This window comes from Erythrolamprus reginae, chromosome 12, assembly GCF_031021105.1.
Source record: "Erythrolamprus reginae isolate rEryReg1 chromosome 12, rEryReg1.hap1, whole genome shotgun sequence".
Lineage (NCBI taxonomy): Eukaryota > Metazoa > Chordata > Lepidosauria > Squamata > Dipsadidae > Erythrolamprus > Erythrolamprus reginae.
The window spans coordinates 13,125,852-13,150,837 of NC_091961.1; the positions used below are offsets into that span (position 1 = coordinate 13,125,852).

Below are 24,986 nucleotides of genomic sequence, written 5' to 3' on the forward strand. Positions count from 1 at the left end.
GTTATTTATCAGATGCAAGCAAGCAGTTTTCACTGCCCATATTCATGAACAATGGTGGTTCTGGTAGAAGGGTAGAAGTCTGGGCTCCACTTGGCAAAATGGGTAGGACAGTCCTAATCACAGCAGGACATAGTCAAGGTGCAGATGATCAGCCTAAATTACTTTCTGGGTGACTTGAAGGAAAATGTTTGTAATTGAAATAAAAGGTGCCTTGTGTTTTTTTAAAAAAAATCAGTCTATGACTATATCACTCTCCATGCTCCCCTATGTTTACCTATGCTCCCCCTGTGCTATTGGTCTGGAGAGATCCTAAGCGCAAACGTGGTCTCCAGGAAGGACGTCTTTGTGATGTCAAAGCTCCGCCCATGGAATTCCCTATTGGGATTCCCCACCTCCGTTTGAGCCTCCAGATTGGCCGAAAATGCCGTCGCCGATATCAAAAACAGCGCTCCGCCCAGCGCCGCCACCCGGCTGTAACCTTCTGAAACAGCCGGGCACTTCTCGGCGGCCTCTGGAACCTGAACTTTTGCCGAACCTCCGGGTTTGGCTGTTTCAGAAGGTTACAGACGGGCGGCGGCGCTTCTCCCGAACGCCGAACCCAGAAGTTCGGCAAAAGTTTGGGTTTGGGTTTGGGTTCTGGAGGCCGCCGAGAAGCGCCCAGCTGTTTCAGAAGGTTACAGCCAGGCAACGCCGCCCAGAGGAGCACCATTTCTACGATTGGCGGCGGGTTCGTAAGTCGAAAAAAGTTCGTAAGAAGAGGCAAAACATTTCCGAACCCCGGGTTCGTATCTCCAAAAGTTCGTATCACGAGGGGTTCGTATCACGAGGTACCACTGTACTATATAAGTTAAATAAAGGGTTGCTACATTCTCAGGCATGGCTCCTAGAACTACAGCTCATTCAATTGGAGAATTACACAGAATTCAGCATGGTATCTTTAATGCTAACTAGAAGTCAATACACAATGTTGGAAACTGTCAGAGAAAACCCTCCCTCCCTCCCCCCCTTCTTTCTTCTTGGAATAAGTTGAAACACTTCTTCCCAGATTTTGTGCCAATAGGACCAAAGTGCCATTTAAGAAAAACAGATGTCAACTAATCTGTCTACTGCATCTTCATTTGTCTATTCTTCCTTCCATTTCTTCCCCAACATCTTCCCCATTTCCCATCTGAAATGATTGTACGTTTATTCCAGGAATGCACAAACTGAGGTTCTATAGGTCAGTGATGGCAAACCTATGGCACGGGTGCCACAGGTGCCACGTGGAGCTATAACTGCTGGCACATGAGCTGTTGCCCTACATCAGCTCCAACATTCATGTGTGCACTGGTTTTTGGCTTGCATAAAGCAGTGTTTCCCAACCTTGGCAACTTGAAGATATCTGGACTTCAACTCCCAGAATTCCCCAGCCAGCATTCGCTCTGTCCTACACATTGGGAAGAAGAATCTGAACTCCAAATACGAACTGAATAATCAAATTATCACAGATAATCCCCACTCGGTTAAAGACCTTGGTATACTAATAACAAAAGATTTAAGTGCCAAAGCCACTGCAACAATATAGCCAAGAAGGCTTCAAGAGTTGTAAACCTAATCCTACGTAGCTTCTGCTCTGGCAATCTCACACTACTTACTAGAGCTTACAAAAATTTTGCCAGATCCATCCTCGAATACAGCTCATCTGTTTGGAACCCATATCGCATCTGAGACATTAATACCCTTGAAAATGTTCAAAGATAATTCACCAGAAGAGCCTTTCACTCCTCCACTCGAAATAGAATACCCTATGAGACTAGACTTTCAATCCTGGGCCTAGAAAGTTTAGAACTAAGAAGCCTTAAACAAGATCTAAGTACAGTGATCCCTCGATTAGTGCGGGGGTTACGTTCCAAGACCTCCCGCACTAATCGATTTTCCGCGGTATAGTGGTGCGGAAGTAAAAACACCATCTGCGCATGCGCGCCCTTTTTCCAATGGCCGCGCATGCGCAGATGGTGGAGCCGGGGAGCGACGAAAGTGTGGAAGCCGACAGATTGCTTTCAATGTCGGCTGCCCCCGCCCCCCCAGCACCCGCTCGCCCGCCGTTCGCCCGCCGTTTGCCCGCCCGGCCGCTCGTTCACTCGCCGTTCGGCGGGCCGCTCGCTCGCTCGCTGCTCTCCCGTTCGCTCACCCGTTCGCTCGCTCGTTGCTCGCCCGTTCGCTCGCCCAACTCCAGCCCCCGACGACTCCATTACGTTTGGCCACGAACTCGCCTGGAGTCGGGCTGGCGGAGACACGGAGGAATGGCGGCTACTATTTACAACTGAGCCGCGCTGCCTGGAGTGAGTCGGGAATGAGTCGGGTGAGTCGGAGAAGGGAAGAGTGGAGGACCGTGACGGCCAGGGAGAGGGAGAGGGAGACAATTGATTTTAGTCTCCATTTTAAAAATCTTTTATTTAAAGCTTTGCTGGCCCTTTAAAGGACCTTTCGGAAGTGGAAGGGAAGCCTAAGAACGGGCGGAAGAGAAGGGGTGAAAACAGCTGTTTTACCTACTGCGCACGCGTTGCGCTTCCAAGCCAGTTGGCAGACCAGTGAGATGGATATGGACCTGCCCGCCGCTCGCCCGGGGAGAGGGGGAGAGATAGAGAAAGAGAGAGAAGGAAAGAAAGAAAGAGATGAGAAAGGAAGGAAGAGAGTGAGAGAGAGGAAGAAAGAGAGAGAGAGAAGAGTGGAAGGAAGAGAGAGAGAAATGATAGATAAATGGAGTATTTTTTAATCAATATTTTTTGAAAAACAGTGGTACAGCGTTTCGCACTAATCGAGACCGCACTAATCGAGGGATCACTGTATTGCCCACAAGATCATATGCTGCAACGTCCTGCCTGTCGGCGACTACTTCAGCTTCAACCACAACAACACAAGAGCACACAACAGATTTAAACTTAATATTAACCGCTCCAAACTTGACTGTAAAAAATATGACTTCAGTAACCAAGTTGTCGAAGCGTGGAACTCATTACCAGACTCCATAGTGTCATCCCCAAACCCCCAACACTTTACCCTTAGATTATCTACGGTTGACCTATCCAGATTCCTAAGAGGTCAGTAAGGGGCGAGTACAAGTGCACTAGAGTACCTTCCATCCCCTGTCCTATTGCTCTCCTATATCTCCTATACCTCTTCTTCTATTCTTTCATTGATATATTCTATTCCTATATCTTCTTTTCTATTATTTCTTAGATATATTTTACTATGAGTATCTCCTCTATAACCTTCATCATGTATTTTACTATGTGTATATTGATATATACTCACTAAAACCCTCATTGTGTATTGGACAAAATAAATAAATAAAATAAATAAATAAAGTTGCCAAGGTTGGGAAACATTGGCATAGAGGCTCTGGGACAGTGTTTTGGATTTCAGAGAGCCTGGGGGAAGATGGGGGAGGGCCTTTATATCCTCCCCCAGATCCAGAAAAGCCTTTGGGGACTGGGAAGGCTGAAACACGAGCTACTGGGCCCTCCAGAAGTTGGGAAACAGGCCATTTTTAGTTACAGAGGGCCTCCTGGGGGGATGGGAGAAGCTGTTTTCACCCTCCCCAGACATTGAATTGTGGGCGTGGGCACCCGTGCATGTGCAATAGTGTGCGCACACGCTCTTTCGGAACCCAAGGAAAAAAAGGTTCGGCATCATTGCTATAGGTAATTAAAAATGGTAATGAAATGTCTTTCACTTTGATCCAAAGAGAAATTTCCCTTTTTATTGTTCCTGGTGGATTAAGAACCCTGTTGAATTAAAAGCTTAAAGTTCTGTTCCCATGTAACCTACAAAATACTTGTAAAAGCATCTCTTTCCTCTTGGCATAGCACAGTGGTTGGCATTTAACTGGGTGCTGGCCACCTGATCACAGAGGCAATCTTAGTTTAATTATGAATAAATTAAACAAGATCTAAGTATTGCCCACAAGATCATATGCTGCAACATCCTGCCTGTCGGCGACTACTTCTGCTTCAACCACAACAACACAAGAGCACACAACAGATTTAAACTTAATATTAACCGCTCCAAACTTGACTGTAAAAAATATGACTTCAGTAACCGAGTTGTCGAAGCGTGGAACTCATTACCGGACTCCATAGTGTCATCCCCAAACCCCCAACACTTTACCCTTAGATTATCCACGGTTGACCTATCCAGATTCCTAAGAGGTAAGTAAGGGGCGAGTACAAGTGCACTAGAGTGCCTTCCGTCCCCTGTCCTATTGCTCTCCTATATCTCCTATACCTTTCTTCTATTCCTATATCTCTTCTTCTATTCTTTCATTGATATGTTCTATTACTAAATCTTCTTTTCTATTCTTTCTTAGATATATTTTACTATGAGTATCTCCTCTATAACCTTCATCATGTATTTTACTATGTGTATATACATATATACCCACTAAAACCCTCATCGTGTATTGGACAAAATAAATAAATAAATAAAAATAATAAATAAATAACCAATTCCCATCTAACATCAAATCCATCTGCATTAGTGGCAATATGTTTTGAATAGCAAACTGATTTAGAACATTAGAGTCCTAATAGACCAATCTAATGTAGTGTTCTATATTTTGATTGTAGTAGGGTGTCTGCAGCTTCATTTCTGCTTGCCAATGCTTTGGTTAGGGATCATCTGAATTTGTACAACAAGACATCTATTCAGATTCAGATTAACAGAGTTGGAAGGGACCTTACAGGTCATTTAGTCCAACCCCCTGCCCAAGCAGGAGACCCCACCATCTGCCTCTACCTAGGATCAAACTCACAACCTCATGATTGCGAGGCAAGAGCTCCACCTCTAGGCCACAGCAGCTTGGGAAATCTATTAACAATTATGGAAGTTTGTCTGTCATTGGCTAATTATAGGCCTCTTGTAAGCAGAGTGGTAGGTAAGGATGTTTTGGTTTCTTACTCTCTAAATGTGGAGCCTACAGCTTTGGGAATTTGTGCTGTTGTAACCCCAGTAGCTTCTCAATGGGTCAGTTTTGAGAAGGTCACCAAGGGAGATGGAGCTTAAAGACATGTCTTTCACAGTATATGGGCTGGGCTCATAGCAGTTGCTCTACCAAAAACCAACTAAACCATGTTATGTTTGAATACAATTTGTGAACAAGGGCTAAATCTAAAGCTAGTGCAATGATATGTGTGGAATTTACATGGTCTGGAGCATTGTCAGTCAACCAAATGAGCAAATATATGCTCATTTTTTCAGGGTAGCATGACTGATAACCATCAGATGCATTAACTTTTACTCCGTTCAGAATGTTGAAGGGCAAATACATTTGGTTACCCAGGAAACGGTTGCCCTAGGAACTCTGCAAGCTGTACCAGAACTTGGTGGGCCAGGTTTTCAACAGAACAATAGTCTGCCTGAAAAATGCTATGCTATGGGAACTCTTTCTGTCTTTTTGGATGTTCCCTTGGCCACGGCAGTAGACTTTCCCTTAGATGTCTTCAGGGAAGATCCCTCACCCCAAAAAGTGTGCCTTGGTCATGCAGGTAAACCAGGGCTTCCTCAGATACAAATAGCCCTGTTCATATTACATACCAATTTTGAAAGAACTCTCACTTGATAAGCAGACGCTGCCCTATTAGATACCACAGTAATTAAGGTTTGTGGTTTAGTGTACTGTCCAAACCTGAAACAGCCCTAATTTGATTCTCTGGTGATTGGGAGAACATGGGATCACAATTCTGCCTTAGGCCCAGTGCCAGCTGAGTGCCAGTTATTTTCTCTCAGCCCTGGGAAGAAGGAGGCAAGGACAAACTATACTGCTCAAAAAATAAAGGGAACACTCAAGCAACACATCCTAGATCTGAATGAATGAAATATTTTCATTGAATACTTTGTTCTGTACAAAGTTGAATGTGCACAACAGCATGTCAAATTAATTGTCAGTCAGTGTTGCCTCTGAAGTGGACAGTTGGATTTCACAGAAGTTTGATTTCCTTGGAGTTATATTGTGTTATTTAAGTGTTCCCTTTATTTTTTTTTAGCAGTATACTTCCAAATGTCAAGACACACCAGGGTATAAGATACACCAAGATTTCAAAGAGGTAAGTAAGAAAAAAAAAGTTTTGTCTTCCCCAGCCCCAGGAACACTCAGTAAGAGTCACAAACCTTCTGCTTGCCCCATTTTTTGCAAAAATTGATCCGTTTTTGTGAAAAATGGGGCACACAGAGAGTTTGGGACTCTTGCAGAGTGCTCCTGGGGACTGGGAGAAGGCAAAAACGCCCCTGCTTTTGCAAAAAAAAATGCCCATTTTTTGCCTCTTTTTTCACAAAAATGGGGGTGTTTTGCCTTCTCCCACCCCCCTGGATCACTTGGAGGCCTCCCATGCTATTTCCCAGGTCCGAGAGCTGGGAAATAGCATGTTCCCTCATCCGGCCAAGGCAAACAATGAGTAGGCAGCATATTTACCATTGGTGAGCAGGGTGAATGAGGTGTGGAGTCAAGGCGAGGTGAGGTGATTACCTGGGCATTGCAAAGGGAAAATATATGCCCTGTGCACGGGGCGAATGGATAGGTGGGACAAGCAGTAAGTGGGCAGGAGGGAGGAGCAGCAGACGGGCAGGTGAATGGTGGGCGGGGGAGGAGGGCCAGGGCCAGCCAGAGATGGTATTTGCTGGTTCGGCAAACCAGTTAAAATTTCCACTACTGGTTCACCTGAACCAGCCCGAACCTTCTGAGGTCAGTAAAATGAAGACCCAGATTGTTGGGGGCAATATGCTGGCTCTGTAAACTCCTTAGAGAGAGCTGTAAAGCACTGTAAAGTGGTATATACATCTAGGTGCTATTGTTAAATGCTATTACTAAGTCAAGGACTACCTGTATTCAGAGAATGGTTAGGCGGATTCAGTCTACTTTCCCTTAAGCTTTCAAAGAGGTACAGATATTAATATCATATCGTTTTTGCATGACTTTCAGACTTGAAGAGGGAGAGGTTTCCTTATTTTTACACAACATGCTTCCTTTGTGGCATTTCCAGTTAGTGACCAACAGAAGACACCACACTACCATTTTCATCCTTGTTATGAATCTTTATGTACAGAGAGACAGATGTCATTCTAGATAGATAGATAGATAGATAGATAGATAGATAGATAGATAGATAGATAGATAGATAGATAGATTTTTTATTGGCCAAGTGCGATTGGACACACAAAGAATTTGTCTTGGTGCATATGCTCTCAGCGTACATAAAATAAAATATACATTTTTCAAGAATCATGTGGTACGACACTTAATGATTGTCATAGGGGTCAAATAAGCAATGAAGAAGCAATATTAATAAAAATCTTAGGATATAAGCAACAAGTTACAGTCATACAGTCAACATGGGAGGAAATGGGTGATAGGAATGATGAGAAAAACTAGTAGAAGAGAAGTGCAAATTTAGTAGAAAGTCTGACAGTGTTGAGGGAATTATTTGTTTAGTAGAGTGATGGTGTTCGGGGAAAAACTGTTCTTGTGTCTAGTTGTCTTGGTGTGCAGTGCTCTGTAGCGACGTTTTGAGGGTAGGAGTTGAAACAGTTTGTGTCCAGGACGTGAGGGGTCAGTAAATATTTTCCCTGTCCTCTTTTTGACTTGTGCAGTATACAGGTCCTCAATGGAAGGCAGGTTGACAGCAATTGTTTTTTTCTGCAGTTCTGATTGTCCTCTGAAGTCTGTGTCGGTCTTGTTGGGTTGCAGCACCAAACCAGACGGTTATAGAGGTGCAGATGACAGACTCAATGATTCCTCTGTAGAACTGTATCAGCAGCTCCTTGGGCAGTTTGAGCTGGAAGACATATGAAACACAAGGCTTGTGGGCAGTGAAGAGTTACCAAAACTTTTACTACCACACTGTGGGCATGGCTTATAAGGACACCCTGCATTTTCTTTCAACATTGTTCAGTGCAAATTGGGTGCTCTGGGGTCTAGCTCCATTTTCGTTACCCCACTGCATCCCCCCCCATCTGGGCAGTAGCCCACCCCTGCTTGGGGGACATATCTGGGCCCCAGTGTGGTTAGAGCTAGCCCAGGGGACCACTTTCCTGCCCCTGCCGTCTCAGCCCCATCCCAACACAGCACATTCGGGCATTCCCCCTGGGTGAAAGGACAGCACTCAGAACACAGTTGGCCTCTGGGGCAAGACCATCACTGGGGACAGCAAAGCCTTTGATACGGTTCCACATAAAGAGCTGATAGATAAATTAGTGAAGTTTGGACTTAATCCCTGGATAGTTCAGTGGATTTGCAGCTGGCTGAAGCGTAGACATCAGAGAGTTATTGTGAATGGCGAGTATTCTGAGTAGAGACAGGTTACAAGCGGTGTGCCACAAGAGTCTGTTCTAGGTCCTATTCTTTTTAATATGTTTGTGAGTGACATAGGGGAAGGTTTGGTAGGGAAGGTTTGCCTATTTGCCGATGACTCTAAAGTGTGCAATAGGGTTGATATTCCTGGAGGCGTCTGTAATATGGTAAATGATTTAGCTTTACTAGATAAATGGTCAAAGCAATGGAAACTGCAGTTTAATGTTTCCAAATGTAAAATAATGCACTTGGGGAAAAGGAATCCTCAATCGGAGTATTGTATTGACAGTTCTGTGTTAGCAAAAACGTCAGAAGAGAAGGATTTAGGGGTAGTGATTTCTGACAGTCTCAAAATGGGTGAACAGTGTGGCCGGGCGGTAGGAAAAGCAAGTAGGATGCTTGGCTGCATAGCTAGAGGTATAACAAGCAGGAAGAGGGAGATTGTGATCCTGCTATATAGAGCACTTGTGAGACCACATTTGGAACACTGTGTTCAGTTCTGGAGACCTCACCTACAAAAAGATATTGACAAAATTGAATGCGTCCAAAGACGGGCTACAAGAATGGTGGAAGGTCTTAAGCATAAAACATATCAGGAAAGACTTAATGAACTCAATCTGTATAGTCTGGACAGAAGGAAAAGGGGGGACATGATCGAAACATTTAAATATGTCAAAGGGTTAGATAAGGTCCAGGAGGGAAGTGTTTTTAATAGGAAAGTGAACATAAGAACAAGGGGACACAATCTGAAGTTAGTTGGGGGAAAGATCAAAAGCAACATGAGAAAATATTATTTTACTGAAAGAGTAGTAGATCCTTGGAACAAACTTCCAGCAGCCGTGGTTGGTAAATCCACAGTAACTGAATTTAAACATGTCTGGGATAAACATATATCCACTGTAAGATAAAATACAAAAAATAGTATAAGGGCAGACTAGATGGACCATGAGGTCTTTTTCTGCTGTCAGTCTTCTATGTTTCTATGACACCAAGTCCCACATGCTCCTCTGGTGGATTAGGCTTTGGCACTTGCCCTGGTCTCACCTTACTCTGCTGGAGACCTCCAGATCCCCCCTTCCAGCTTTGCCTGGCTCCCCACAGGCGGCGCAGGATGACGCTGATGTGGAAACATGGAGGAGAAAGTTTGTAGGAAGCAGCTTCCTCTGAGTCCAACTTCTGCCTTGAGGAGGGGGTGGCAAGGGAGCTGCAGGAGGGAGGTCTGCCCCCGCAAGCCAGCATTCTTACCACACACAACTGGAAATGGGGATTCCCTTTTCTAGAAGGGCCAGCCTTCCTCATGCAGGACCAGGGAGCGCTGTTCCCCCGCCTCCTCCTCCTGCTCTCCCGAGATCTGTCAAGGCAGAAGTTGGACTAGGAGAAAATGTCTTCCTGCAAATTTTCCCCTCTCTGCTTCCACACGTAGCAGTGTTGTATTCTTGGTTCTGCTTTGCCGGGAGGGGACACGAGACAGGGAAATTCCAATGATGTCTGGGATTGTGGGAAGAACATCTTCTTTGGCACGCTATGCACTCACACACATATACACACACCATTCCAAGCTTGGAGACTTTTATCCACATCTGAGTTTACAAACTACCAGTCATGCCTAGGCTTTAAATGTGGTTGCATGTGTTTAGCACTCTCTCTCTCTCTCTCTCTGTGTATTTGGGAAGGTGAAGAGCTTGTGGGGCATCAAATTGTTATATTCCTGTTAGCCAATACAACTTGTTCTGTCCCAACCCTGGTATCACAAGTCAGCCATGCCCAGTGAGCGGTGTCGAGCTGGCCATGCTCACTTAGCCATGCCCACCAAGTCACAGCTACCCAGTTACTGGACCTTTGAGGGCACCATCATGTTGATGCAGCCCTCAATGAAATTGAGCTTGACGCCTCTGTTCTATGGAGTTCAAAAAGCTCAGGGAGTGATGCTTAGAATGAAAATAACAGCACATTGACTGCCACTGTTTTCATCCCTGAAACATTGGTAGTCATGTCTCAGGCCATGTCTCTGTTGCTTTTCCCAGGATGCCACACGGATAATGGTGATGAGATTTGGATCCCAGCAGTTGTGCGAAAGATTCTGTTGCAAATCCCTCAAGATCCCACCTTGGATCATGAATACATTGGAGAACTGGGCATCAAGGAGTTCACCAAAACAGCCATGGAACTGGTTATTGGCAAGAATAATCAGGCTTTGTTAGACAACAGGGTATGGGGATATTTATATGAGTATGGTCATATGCCTAGGAGACCCAGATATGAAAGGCATAAATAGATATTTTTTCCTTATTGATTACATTCAAAAGCTTGTATGGAGTCCATGTTGGAAATAATGGTGCTATAGCATCTTTTTCTTTTTAATTATGACAACTTATTTTGTTGCCATGGCAAGAGTGGAATGAATGTTTAAGGCCATTAGCAGCTTGGGAATAATTATGAAAAAAATTAAACAGCTCTCTGTCCTGCACTGTTACTCTTGTCAAAGAAAGCAGTGATTTGGCCCAAACATGAGAACCCTTCCACAATCTTGCAGTCATCAACACTAACCCATGCCTGTTGGTCCAGAATAAATTTTTAGATTGCCTTCTGAAATAGTGTAGCTAAATTCTTCTTCTGTCTTTCATACTTTCTGCTTGCATTCATCTTTGGTTCTAAGCAGTGATTTATTTAACCATGACTTATTAAACAAACCGAGTCTACGGAGAGGGGCGGCGTACAAATCTAATAAATAAATAAATAAAATAAACCTGGGGAATTTTGGCATATAAAGTCCATACATCTTAAAATTTTTGAGGTTGAGAAACACTGGCTGTGAAAATTATTCTTTTGAAATGTTGAGCTGACAAGTCTACATGATTAGTTAATAAAAATATTTCTTCATTTTTCTCTAAACAGGCAGGTGGTGTTCACACAATAGGTGGGACAGGTGCTTTGTGGATTGGAGCTGAATTTTTGCACCGTTGGTACCGACCCAACAATTCAACTCCAGCAATTGTCTATTTTGCTGAACCAGAACTAGGTAGCTAATGTATATTTTTTGTCCCTATATTTTGGCCTAGTCCTACAATTAGAACAGTTTTTCCCGAACACCATCACTCTACTAAAGAAATAATTCCCTCAACACTGTCAAACTTTTTACTAAGTCTGCACTTCTATTTCTACTAGTTTTTTCTCATCATTCCTATCACCCATCTCCTCCCACTTAGGACTGTATGACTGTAACTTGTTGCTTGTATCCTAAGATTTTTATTAATATTGATTTATTCCTCATTGCTTGACCCCTATGACAATCATTAAGTGTTGCACATCATGATTCTTGACAAATGACTCTTTTCCTTTATGTACACTGAGAGCATATGCACCAAAGACAAATTCCTTGTGTGTACAGTCACACTTGACCAATAAAGAATTCTATTCTATTCTATTCTATTCTATTCTATCTTAAAGCCATTAGAAATATTGCTGGGAAGGAAAATCAGACATGACAAAAACAAATCAAGAAGTTGGAATGTTATGTGGTTACCTTCATCTTCCATGAATATAGCAGAAACAACTTCAAGAATCTGATTAATTATGTATCTTTGTAGATCTACCTATGAATGAAACTTGGATTTATCAGGAAGGCTTCAAAAGACAACTCTAATAACAATAAAATACTTCCTGTAGTGATGTAGCAATTAAATAATGCATGCACTAGTTTAGTGTTTTAGAATATGGGAAGATTGAGAAAACACTTGTCACTTGTCCCCAGCCTGGGAAATCAAACCAAACCATCTCCAATTTCATGAAAGCTGCTATCCACCCTTGATTCATTTAGCGAAATGTTTTCATCTTTTTTATGAAGTAGATCTCAATAGACTTAAATTGAGCTATCTGATGACTTTTAATTGAATATTGGATTTTAGACCTTCTGAAGATAAATCATACACTCAATTGCTATCACTATAAATCATACACTTGATCATTATGAGTCACAATAAATTTCATAAATTATCATAAGTGCATTGTTCTGGCAAATTAAAAATAATAACATGGCACAAAATGGTCTAATGGCTATTCATATATTTTTCAGATAGTCTTCGTTGCATATTCCAAGTTGCTGGCTTTGAAGATATTCGTTCTTATCATTACTGGAATCCTATCAAGCTGTTGGTTGACATAGACTTGTTTGTGGGAGAACTGCAGGTACCAGAAAGAAACAATTTCTATGTTTACTTAGAGCAACATCCTATCTGTTGTAGTGGTTAGAGCATTGGGCTCAAAGGAAATGTGACATATGCAAGTATCAGGACCATCCATTACGTTGCAGTTAAGAAGATTTATTGTTCATAAGAATCTAGTCAATTATCATTCAGCACTAAACAGGCAGTAAACAAGAGTCAATGAAGAGGGGTGGGATTTAGTCCATTTCTGAGAACATAATGAGGCTAGGCTGATGACCCGCTTAATTCGGCCCCCAGGCTCTGATTGCTTTTCTCCTACAAATGTAGGAAAATCAGTTGCAGATCCTTGTTTATCTCTGAATGGCTATCAGATCCCTCTCACTTCAGCCACAGTAGGTTTACTGCTCATTAATTAATTATTAATCCTCTAAAAAAACCAATCACTTTCAGAGCATAGTCATGCTTTTAAGAATGTGGGAATTTGACCTATATCACATTAAATTATTTGTCAAACTTGCCACTTCAGCTGATAAGAGCTACAAAAGATTAACTTCTTCTCCATTACATGCTATCTTCTAACACTTTAATATGATATGCAATTTAGGAAGAAGAAAAACATATATCCCCTGTCATGGATCTATAATTTTGCCCCATGCTCTTATGCATCATGCAGATACCTGTGTATAATGTTTCTAGCATCTTAGAATCAACTGTGCTGTTTTCAAAATTACGAGTAATGATGGTAAATAACCCATTGGCAGTGGTGTATATTGGTATACCCCTCTCTTTTTGCCTCCAGTTGTGTCTTTTGAGCCTTCTGCCCACTCCCAAATTCCTCGCCCACAAAAAGTGATAGCTGTTGTATTGAATGTCCTTGCAGAATGCCCCAGAGGGCTCCATTATAGTCCTGCACGCTCCTGAAGAAATCGGCATGAAGACCTCTGAATGGAGAAAAGTTGCATCAGTGATGAAGGCAAGTGAGAATATCAGGAGAAGCAGGATCAGACAGGTCGCAATAAGTAGAGACTCTTGACAGGCTGTCTTACAAAAGTGATGGCACCGTGCTTGTGTGGCATTAGAGCCCTGCTCTCGACCTGTAGTGAGTTAGCTTAGATCAGTGATGGCGAACCTTTTTTTCCTCGGGTGCCGAAAGAGTGTGCATGTGCACTACCACACATGTGCGAGTGTCCACACTCATAATTCAATGTCTGGGGATAGCGCAAACAGCTTCCTTCATCCTCTGGAGGCTGAAAACAACCTGTTTCCCAATGTCTGGTGGGCCCAGTAGGCCTGTGTTTTGCCCTCCTGGGTTTCAAAGGCTTCCCTGGAGCTGGGTAAAAATGCCCTGCCACATCCTCCCGGAGGCTCTCTGGAACCCAAAAATGCCCTCCCAGAGCCTCTAACTTGCTCCGAATAAGTTTTTTTCCAGCCCTAACCAGGTGCTAATGATATTCCTAGCTCTTACCAGCTTGCAAGCTCTTTCATTGTTACTCTCTCCAAATAAAGTTGTTTTAAAGCCCTAACCAGGGGTTAAAATAATGTGCTGAAGCTGACCAGATTAAGGATGTTAGTCAGCTGAATACCTGTTTTTTCCCCTATTTTCCTCCCCAAAAACTAAGGTGCATCTTATACTCCGGTGCATCTTATACTCCTAAAAATACGGCAATTCCCATACTTGATATAAAGGCTATAATCTCTGCTGTCTTGCTTCCAGAAGTTCCGCAGTCTGAGTGAAGATCAATTTCTAAGCTAAACATAAGTCAGCATTGATGCCAAATTCTATAATTTGCCATAACAAATGAACTATATTTATAAGATATCTGCTGTCCACCACTTTTTCTTTTCCATTGTTTTTCCAGAGAAGGCATCTCTTCCCCTTTTTTGATATCGCAGCTCAAGGATTGGCTTCAGGAGACCTGGACAGAGATGCCTGGGCAGTACGTCTCTTTGTAAACAAAGGTTTTGAGATGTTATGTGCTCAGTCCTTTTCTAAAAACTTTGGCTTATATGGTAAGTCCTTGCATTTTCAACCATTTTTGCCACACGTTTGGAAACTGGGACCAACTAAGTGTCATTTGTGAATCCCTGCACAAATTGGAAGTACACATGCCTTAAAACGTGGTTTTGCAGTTGGCTTCGGGGTAATATGTAAATAATGCCTCTTCATTGTAAACTACACAGAGAATGCTGTAAAGCACTTGTGTGGTATATAAACCTAATACGATTGCTATTAGTGATGGGCGAACCCAACGGTGTTCGGGTTTGGCAAGTTCGGAATTTTAACATGTAAATTTTAACATGTTTATTTTTACACGAAAGGACCACCCTTTGCTTGCAGTGCTGCTGCGGCGTCCTTTTTTGTAAAAATAACAATGTTTATTTTTACGTGAAGACCTCCCTTTGAAGGAGCTGGGGAATCCCTCCCACAAAGAGATTCCGGGGGCAGAGCTTTGACGTCACCAGCAGGTTACTAAGGACGCCAAGGTGATCACTTCCTGGACTCCATGGAATCCAGGAAGTGAACACCTTGGCGTCCTTAGCAACCTGTCACTGACGTCAAAGTTCCGAACATGACCCTGAACTTTGCCCGAAGTTTGAAAAAATTTCAGGTTCGTGTTCGGCATACCGAACACTGCAAAATTCGGTATGGACCCGAATTGTGCGGGTTCAGTTCGCCCATCACTAATTGCTATAGCACATGCACCAACTATCTTTTCTTGACCACATGAAGATGTTGGATTCACTTTTATTTCTTTCCATTAGAAGACTCCTAGTTTTGACTGAAGAAATGATATACACCTATGAAACAGCCAGTTATAATTTCTGTACTTTACTTTGAAGTAGTAACCATCTGCAAGTCCATCATTACGTACCTCGGTGCATGGGTATTTGCAACACAGATAACGACGATTGTTTTCTCAGTGACTAAACATGTTTACCAGGCAAACATTTGGATTGCATTTCCAAGTTTGTTCCCAACAGTTTCATCAAGATTACCTGCAAACCCATTTCTGTATTTGTTGTCAATTGTCTACATCATTTTCTGCATTACTAAAAATAGTTGTCATTATCATTCGCTTTAATCAGTAATTGTACACTCTCAAAGATTCACTTTTGCAGATCCTGATAGACCTCAAAATTACTACCTGGCTAACAATAGTTCCCCAAAATTTCAATAAGAGTCATCAAGTTTTCATCATCTGCTGTCTTCATTTAAGGAAATATAAAGATTGAATCGGAGGGCATGAAGATTGAAAACACGGTGTACTGATAGGATGGTCTTTTCTGTCAAACTAACAATGGAAATAATTGATGCACAATTAATCTAAGTATAGATGCCTTCTATTTCTCAAAATAATTGCTCTGTGAAAAGATATCAAACATGACGTATGTTCAAAAACTAGAGGTTTCTGAATACAAGAAATAATTTTGGGGGGGAAATTTTCTGGACTGAAATGTTCATTTTGGGTTTTTTTCTATTCCTTTTCTGACAATAATCCCAGACTATCATTTGCTACATTGATGCTCAGTATCTAATATTATTTATAATTTAGATAGCTTTATCCAAAGATAAAGACAAGACAAAGACTGTGAACTATATATGCCATTCTGATGTGTCATAAATTGGGCTCTGCAAAATTGCTTTGTAATGTCAAACAACTCATGTTAATTAATAGATTTGGAAAGTTTGTGGGCATGTCACAAACTCATGTATTAATGGCCCAGTTCTTAGACCAGAAATTGTTGATTTTAAAAAAAATAGGACTTGTGCAACACTCCTAGTATTTCTCGCACCATCCTGAGTATAGGGTGACTTGAGCATTGTTTGCAAAGATCTATTTGAACCCAGATCATTTTGGATATTGCCCAATCCTCATATCACTATATCAATTTTCCTTTCAGTGGGCAACATAGAAAATGAAAAGGACTGAACAATAATAAAACTTTCATTATTCCCCATTAAACTATTTTTAATCTTCCAAGCTATTTGGCTCAATTCCTCCTTGTAACAGGAAAACAGATGAGCTGTCCTCTCTAACCTAAAAAGAATGAGTCTTAAGCTAAGAGACTGAATTAGGAAGAGAACTGTCCAATGAAAGACTCCAACAAGGACTTAGATGCAAAGAGAGGTAGCCACAGCAACAGCCAGGCAGCAATTAAGTAATTTGAAGCTGTCCTTGTTGTCACATCATTTCCTGGAGATCAGGAAATATTTTATTTGGAGCACATATTCTTGCTCCTATCTCTTAAACAGGTTGTACTTCTGTTGTGTTAAGGATAAAAATTTGTGCCTATCAGAAAGCATTGGAGGAAAGGAAGAACATAGAACATAGAATAACAGAGTTGGAAGGGACCTTAGAGGCCTTATCCTCTGCTTGAGGAGGAGACCCTACAACATTTCAGTCAAATGGTTGTCCATTCACAATTGCTGGAGAAGGTCTTACAACCAGAAGTTCACCTGTCAGGGTAATGAAGATTTAAAGCTGACCAGCCACTGTAAGGCTGTGTATGAGTCAGCAGGCTTATTGCCACTTTAAGAAGCTGTCTATATAAGGGAGGCCATGGGGAGGCATCTCCTCTCCTCATGTATCTCTCTCCTCGTGGTGTTCAACCTCAGTGTAGAGTTGAAGATTGATTGATTGCCTGGTATATGCCTAGCACGTGTATGTATGGGTATAGAAATCGTGCATATAAACCACTGTTTGTAAGAAAAACCTCTGTGTATTGTATTTTGCTCCTGGGTTGTCTCAAAACAGTAGTCACACTGGGTACACTCTGACAGTACCTTTCTAGACATTGATTTGTCCTACCAAAGTCTGATGGCTAGACCACTTTCAGTCCTGAAATTAGACAGATCCTAGACTACCATATTTTTTGGAATATAAGATTCATCTCCCCCCGCCATCAGGCAAAAAAAGAGAGAGAGTGGAAATGTTGGTGTGTCTTACACACCAAATACCACCATTTTTGGCCTCCTGAAGCCCCCTCCCCGCATCCTATTTTTGTGAAAATTGGCTAATTTTTTTTGCAAAAATGGGGTTTGGAAGGCCTGTAGAGTGCTTGCAAAAATGCCCATTTTTGAAAAAAAAAAACCAGGCAAAAAAGGGGGTCTTTTTGCCTCTCCCCAGCCCCCAGAAGCACCCTGCAGGCCTTCCAAACCTTCTGTGTGTCCCATTTTTTTTTTGCAAAACTGGGTGAAAATAAGCCTATTTTTGCAAAAAAACAGGGTGCACAGATGGTTTGGGAAGCCTGCAGATTGCTGCTGGGGGCCAGGTAAGACAAAAACATTTTTCCCCCTTACTTACCTCTTCAAAATCTTATACATGGGTGCATCTTATAGTCCAAAATATTCAGTAATTCAAAAATCTTCCTTGATGCTCAGTTCGCATCCTTGGCAAGAGTAATCCACCTCTGCTTTCTCCTGGCATTTGTGAGGTGAGGAAGAAAGAAAACAGTCCATGCAGATCACCTCTTGATCTGGATTCCATTTCTGATTGGGACAATATATTATCCTCGAGGAAAGGTCCCAAGGCCCCATCTCTAAAATAAAGTTTATGGGGAGCTCTTATTTTACTAATTGGTGAAGTCTACAGAGAGTGAATCAGAATAGGTTTCTGTATTTGATGCAATGACAAGACCCCTAATATTAAGAAGTTTGAGGAGAGGAAGGAATGTTTAGAGATAGCTAGTTTCAATGAAATACTGACTCAAGTCCTGCAGTGTTATGACTTCTTGGCTGTATCATGCAGATCAACGAGTGGGGAATCTCATTGTGGTGACAACAGACAATCAAACCCTGATCCGAATCCAGTCGCAGATAGCTCAGCAAATAGTCGTGACATGGTTGGGACCCACCAGCTTAGGGGCGCGGGTGATTTCAATGATACTGGCCAGTCCTGCTCATTTCTATGAATGGTAAGAAGGAAGGCAAGTAACCAGATAGTTTGAATTTATATTAGCCATGAAATCAGCTGTATTACTATCTTGGGACTGTGATCAGGAGTGGGTTGTTACCGGTACAGTACAGTTCTACGAAGCAGTAGCGGCAACAATAGGAGGCTCCACCCGCCCCCTCGGATGCTTTTGTACATGTGCAGAAGCAGCATCTGGTTGTGAACTAGTAGCAATGGGAGTTAGAACCCATCACTGACTGTGATGATCCATCTGCTATAGTAAAGTATCCAAGAATTTTATTTAAGTTATAAACTATTTCCTTGGTATGAGGGTAGACAAAGAAAAAAGGCAATAAAGCCCTTCATGGCACCGGACTAGAATATCAGCGAGACCGCCTTCTGCCACACGAATCCCAGCGGCCGGTTGGTCCTACAGAGTTGGTCTTCTCCGGGTCCCGTCGACTAAACAATGTCAGCTGGCAGGACCCAGCGAAAGAGCCTTCTCTGTGGTGGCCCCGACCCTCTGGAACCAGCCCCCCCCAGAGATTAGGATTGCCTCCATCCTCCTTGCCTTTCGTAAACTTCTTAAAATACACCTCTGCCATCAGGCATGGGGGAACTGAGACATCTCACCTTGCCTATGTAGTGTTATGTATGGTATGTTTGTGTGTATGCTTTTTAAATAATGGGTTTTTTAGACTTTTAATGTTAAATTGTTATTTTAGACTTTTAATATTAGATTTGAGATTGTGAGTCGCCCCGAGTCTGCGGAGAGGGGCGGCATACAAATCTAATAAATAAATAAATAAATAATAATAATAATAATAATAATAATAATAATAAATAAAGTCATTCTTTTTCTGCCATCTTTAGTATCTAAATAAAAATAAGAATAAGGATTCTGTACACCTGGTGAACGAGCACAGCGTACAGTGTTAGATTAAGTTATTAGGATTTTTTTCTGGTTCCAGACAATTTAGATTTCCCAACTAAAATGGGAATTCAATTCTCATAATTCCCGGCATTTCTAGCCTAAATTTCTAACTGATGAGTAGAATGAAGCTTGTTTTTTGGAAGTAGCAGTGACAACATAGTTACCTTGAATGGCGTTTATTAAGCACAGCATGACTGTCTGGGTATCAATGCCTTTGGAAATGGTTTCTGCTCCCCGCCCCCTGCTGCTTTTAACCAATTATTTTTTCAATGTCTTTTTAAAGTGCATATTCTAGGAAGTTCTAAACTGCAGGACTGGTGGTTGGTCATCTTTCTATGCACCCTTTTAAAGTACATAGCACCTTTCCCAATGTAATGCCCTTTTGAATTATCGGACTACAGCTTCTAAAATTCCTGGCCAGTAATGTCACTAATGAAGGCAAATATACATGTCCCAAGATAATGCTGCAAAATCAAATCAAAGTTGGTCACCAGGACCAGAGTTTTATTCTTCTGAGCTTTCAGATTCATGTTGGAGCTCATCTTCAAGAAACTAGTCTCTACTGGAATATATGCTTTGGGCTATTCTGTGTGTCATATCTTGGTATTATTATTATTATTATTATTATTATTATTATTATTATTATTATTATTATTATTATTATTAATTAGATTTGTATGCCGCCCCTCTCCAAAGACTCGGGGCGGCTCACAGCAGCATATAAAAAACAGTATAACAATGGGACAAATCTAATAATAAAATATATAAAACCCCAACAATTAAAAACCATACAGCACATACACACCAAACGTGAAATATAATAAGCTTGGGGAAGATGTCTTAGTTTCCCCATACCTGGCGATATAGGTGGGTCTTGAGTAACTTGGTATGATTTTAGTTGGTGGTTGGCTGTTGTTTCCTTCTGCTGTCAATCACCAGCCATCAACATACCAATCGACCAATAGGAAAGCACTACATAAATATGACTCAGAGAATACCCCAAAGCTCATATTCCAATAGAGAGAAGTTCCTTGAAGAGCATGAGTGTGAAAGCTCAGAAGATTAAACAAACTTCTGGTACTGGTGATGACTTTGATATGGTTTTGCAACAATGTCATGACCCGCTATTTACCAAAAAAATGGAGGATGTACTTCAGCAGGTTAGCATGGCATCATATTGGAGAAAGCCAAATCAACCAATACCATTTTAGAACTGTTGTTTTTGTTGATCAGTTCTAAACAGACGTGGTGGGTTTGCAAACCATGGATTTGTTCTGTTTTTTCCTGAATTCCAATCTCCTTAGGAAGCAAAGCCTTCAGACACTAGTAAAGAGGATTATGCTGATTAGGGAAAAGTTGAAAGAGAAGTTGCGGATTCTGGGAACACCAGGTTCTTGGGACCATCTTACAGGGCAGTCCGGAGTCTTTAGCTTTATTGGATTGAATTGTAAGTATTCAATTCTCAACTGCTATGTATGGCTTCTTTGTTGATTTCTGCATCAGAGTATGTCGAAACTATGGAACTCCTTCATGATAAGCTCATTAGGAGTTAGAGTTAAAAGTATTGCATTTGGTAGACATTGGGTTAATTTGGGCCACTCCCTATTTTTCAATCCAAACTATACATATCTTCCATGGAGGCTGGGCAGATCAATGTTGATCCAATCAAAACCTTGAATTCTGTCCTGATCATTGTTTCAATCCTTGAATGCAAGGACTGATAATTTGAAGTTTTTGATTTTGAACAATTTGATCTTTAAAAAATTCAGCTATTGCACATTTGCAACATCCCTTCCAAATTATCAGATTGATTTGAAGAGACATCATGTAGTTTCATGCAATTTTTCAGTTTGATTAACAAGATTGATCTGATCTGAAAATTCTATCAACTCAACTTTGATTCATATTTCTAAACTGAAGCTTTGCATCCAAAAATTAATAACATTTATTTTTTATAAAATGTATTAACCAGGCATTTAAAAAAAATCTAAAAGCTTTTAGAAAAACATAGGGTTCCATGTGGCTATGGTGTAATTATTCTCTCAGTTAATTAGTTCTACAATAGTTGATTGAATCCAGAGGATGATGGGGAAAGACAAGTGGTCCAATGATTAATTTATTCACATTACTGCTTGGCTATAAAAATTAGATGACCATTGGAGGTTTTGATACCTATTGGCGAAACATCTGGTGCCATTCAGATTTTTCCTGCCCAAATCTGGCATTGACTCAGGAATGGGCAACCTTTGAATAGCTAGGAATGGATTGAATGCAGAAAGCCAAAACCACAGAGGGCTCACAAATCATGCAAAAGACTGAATTATGAATGTGGCTGCCATCTGAATGCTCTACTCTTTTATTGTTTTCATTGCTATTTTGGAATACAAATGGAAATCCTTCTAGAAATTATGTGTTGTATGGTTTTTAAATTGTTGGGGTTTTTTAATGTAATTTTATTATTAGATTGGTTCCATTGTTATACTGTTCTTATTGTTGTTGTGAGCCGCCCCGAGTCTTCAGAGAGCGGCAGTATACAAATCTAATAAATTGAATTGAATTGAAATTGAATGTTATACCCATTGCAGGTGCCCCCCCCCCAAATGTGGGGAATGCCTGGCTGATTTTGGTAGCTGTCTGGAGAGGGCTTGTGATGTGGGCTGAAGAAGTGCACCCAGAGATCAAAATGCCTTCTCCTCCTCCATTAAATAATGGGAGGGAGGTTTCCTAGATTAGTGTTTCCCAACCTTGGCAACTTGAAGATATTTGGACTTCAACTCCCAGAATTCCCCAGCCAGTGAATGCTGGCTGGGGAATTTCTGGGAGTTGAAGTCCAGATACCTTTAAGTTGCCAAGGTTGGGAAACACTGTCCTAGATGTCCCAAGGGTGCTTTTTTCAAGAGGCAGGTAGATTTCCTTGTTTTTCTTTGAAGACGTTTCACTTCTCATCCAAAAGGCTTCTTCAGCTCTGACTGGATAGTGGGGAAGGGAAGGATTTATATTCCTTAGGGATAGCTGGTCACCTGCATTATTTTACAGAGTCATTGAGGCCACTTGGAGGTTTATCTATGTCCTTAGGGACAAGATTCAGCAGTCCATCTGCATTTAAAAGATACTCATTTGAAGACAGCAAAGTTCACATTTTGGACAGAGAGGACCATTGGTTTGAAAGAGGGGACCAAAGAGGCCATCAATGTCAACATTGAACAGCCCCCTCTTAACAGAGGGGGAGGGCTACAACATCATCTATCTCCAGTCTGCAACACAGTCCTTTCAGCAGTTCCAAAAAGGCCCCACACCCATTTGCACCACTCAGGTGACCTGGAAGACACCGATGAACTTTTAAGTGGCTTGAATGACTCTATAAAAAGAGTCAAATGATTAGCTGTTTACAAAGAATATAAGTCCTTCCATTTTCCACCCTCCAAAGCTGAAGAAGCTGAATGAGAAGCAAGAAAGTCCAGTTGCCTTTTGAAAAAAGTACTTTTGGGACAATCATGACCGGATGACTGAGAATCTCCATAGACAGGTTTCCTAGACGTTTGCCAGTCTTCCGGGATATAGTTCACAGCCATTCATACAAACCAGCTGCACACATTGTTCCTATTTAAGCCAAAATATTCTTCTTAGCTGAAGATCCCTCAAAATGAAAAGCATTTCTTTTTCTTTGCCAGCCTCCCAAGTGGAGTTCCTAGAGAAGGATAAACATATCTACCTTCTTGCCAACGGGCAGATCAACATTTGCAGCATTAACTCCAAGAATTTGGACTATGTAGCACAAAGCATCCATGAAGCCATCTTGATCACCACCTGTCAAAATCCCAGCGAGTGCTGCGTAATGGCTGACCAAGAACTTGAGAAGAGTTCTACAGATTTATGAAATTCTCCTTAAATTAAGTGTGTTCTAGTAAAATTGTATTTTAGAAACCCTTGATCTGGTCAATGTATGATTGTTTCTCAAAAATGATCATAATCATGATCTCCAATTTCTAGATGTTGAGTCTATGTACTCAGTAATCATTAAAATGATCCTGACATGAATCTTTGTGAAGAAGAATTGATTGATTGATTGATTGATTTAGAGTTGAAAGGGACCTTGCAGGTTATCAAGTCAACCCCTTGCTCAAGCACCTCTCCAGCCAGATAGCAGTCCAATTTCCAACCGTTCCACTGGTTGATTACTCTGACCATCAGGAAGTTCTTCCTTATTTCCAGGTTGAATCTCTCCTTGGTCAGCTTCCAACCATTGTTCCTTGTCTTGCCCTCTGGTGCCCTGGAAAATAGCATGGCCCCCTCCTCTCTGTGGCAACCCCTCAAGTACCTGTATACTGCTATCATGCCCCCCCCCGGCCCTTCTTTTCACTAGGCTATCCATGCCCAATTCTAGCAATCTCTCTTCATATGACTTGGTTTCTAGCCCCTTATCATTTTGGTTGCTCTTTTCTGTACTCTATCCAGAGTCTCTGGAAAGGGAACAGAGTTAGCTAGAGTTAGCTAGGTGCTAAGCTTTGTCTGACTCTACACTATATATCCTGTACATCAATCTCAGTTATAGGTAGGAAACCAACTGATCAGTGCTCAGGACAGATACCTGTAACCAGAAATACTGATACATACACAACCTCCAACACAAAGAAGGACAGAATCTGGAATTGAGTAATCTGGTTACAGTCACATTAAAAAAAAATCTCTACCTTATTCTAAAGGTTAGTTGAAGAAAATTTCCATTGGAATTCAGATTGCCCCCATAAGCTTTCTGTCAGATATATAGCGTTCCCTCGATTTTCGCGGGTTCAAACTTCGCGAAAAGTCTATACCATGTTTTTTCAAAAATATTAATTAAAAAAATACTTCACTGTTTCCCCCCTATACCACAGTTTTTCCCGCCCGATGATGTCATATGTCATTGCTAAACTTTTGTCCGCCTTTAATAAATATTTTTTAAAATAAACTTTAATAAATAAACATGGTGAGTAATAATCTAAATGGTTGCTAAGGGAATGGGAAATTGTAATTTAGGGGTTTAAAGTATTAAGGGAAGGCTTGTGATACTGTCCATAGCCAAAAATAGTGTATTTACTTCCGCATCTCTACTTCGCGGAAATTCAACTTTCGCGGGTGGTCTCGGAACGCATCCCCCACGAAAGTCGAGGGAACACTGTAGTTTGATATGTGTATACGAGAGAGATAGTAGGTTTAGGTTAGAGTAGCATTCTTCAACCTGGTGCTTTTCAGATATTTGGGGATTACACTTCCCCAAAATATTCAAAATGGGCCTCAGTTTCCAACTCTGAATTTTTAGGTGGAATTTCTTGACCCTTAGACAGATTTGGAGTTGTGACTGGTTTGTGGGGTTTTTGTTTTTGTTTTTAGGACTTATTTGAATCTGGTTGTAATGTGTACTAAAATGGGTTAACTCAGTGGTTTCTATGGTAACTACACTGGGTTGTCTCTGATGCAGACACCCAGAAAGTTAATCAACAAAAAGGAAGCAAACAGCAGATGACTGGAATTCAATTAGGCAGGAACCATGAGACGTTCAAAGAACTGCTCATGAAAGCGATGGCAATAAATGAAAAGTATTAAATGTTCAGCTAAAAAAAAGAGGACAATATACATTTTTAACAATCAGGCATGGATTAATAGCTGGTTGGGTAGTTTATTTTTAGTTTTCA

General features: G+C 41.4%; 1 protein-coding gene across 1 annotated transcript; it reads left to right on the plus strand.

Annotated features, from left to right (window-relative positions):
* Positions 1–5,413: 5,413 nt before the first annotated feature.
* On the plus strand, positions 5,414–23,255 carry GOT1L1 (glutamic-oxaloacetic transaminase 1 like 1). Its single transcript, XM_070765987.1, has 9 exons — positions 5,414–5,525; positions 10,348–10,532; positions 11,219–11,342; positions 12,396–12,508; positions 13,367–13,459; positions 14,346–14,496; positions 18,237–18,402; positions 20,619–20,761; positions 22,986–23,255. The coding sequence occupies exons 1-9, from the start codon at positions 5,414–5,416 to the stop codon at positions 23,189–23,191; spliced, it is 1,293 nt and encodes a 430-aa protein (XP_070622088.1). The 3' UTR covers positions 23,192–23,255.
* Positions 23,256–24,986: the final 1,731 nt, after the last annotated feature.

Excerpts from the sequence above, each read along its gene's own strand:
- GOT1L1 (XM_070765987.1), top strand. The coding sequence starts at position 5,414 with ATGGGAACTCTTTCTGTCTTTTTGGATGTTCCCTTGGCCACGGCAGTA. Across the intron at positions 11,343-12,395 it reads TTTTGCTGAACCAGAACTAG|ATAGTCTTCGTTGCATATTC; the intron begins GTAGCTAATGTA and ends TATATTTTTCAG. Across the intron at positions 18,403-20,618 it reads CCTGCTCATTTCTATGAATG|GAAGCAAAGCCTTCAGACAC; the intron begins GTAAGAAGGAAG and ends CAATCTCCTTAG.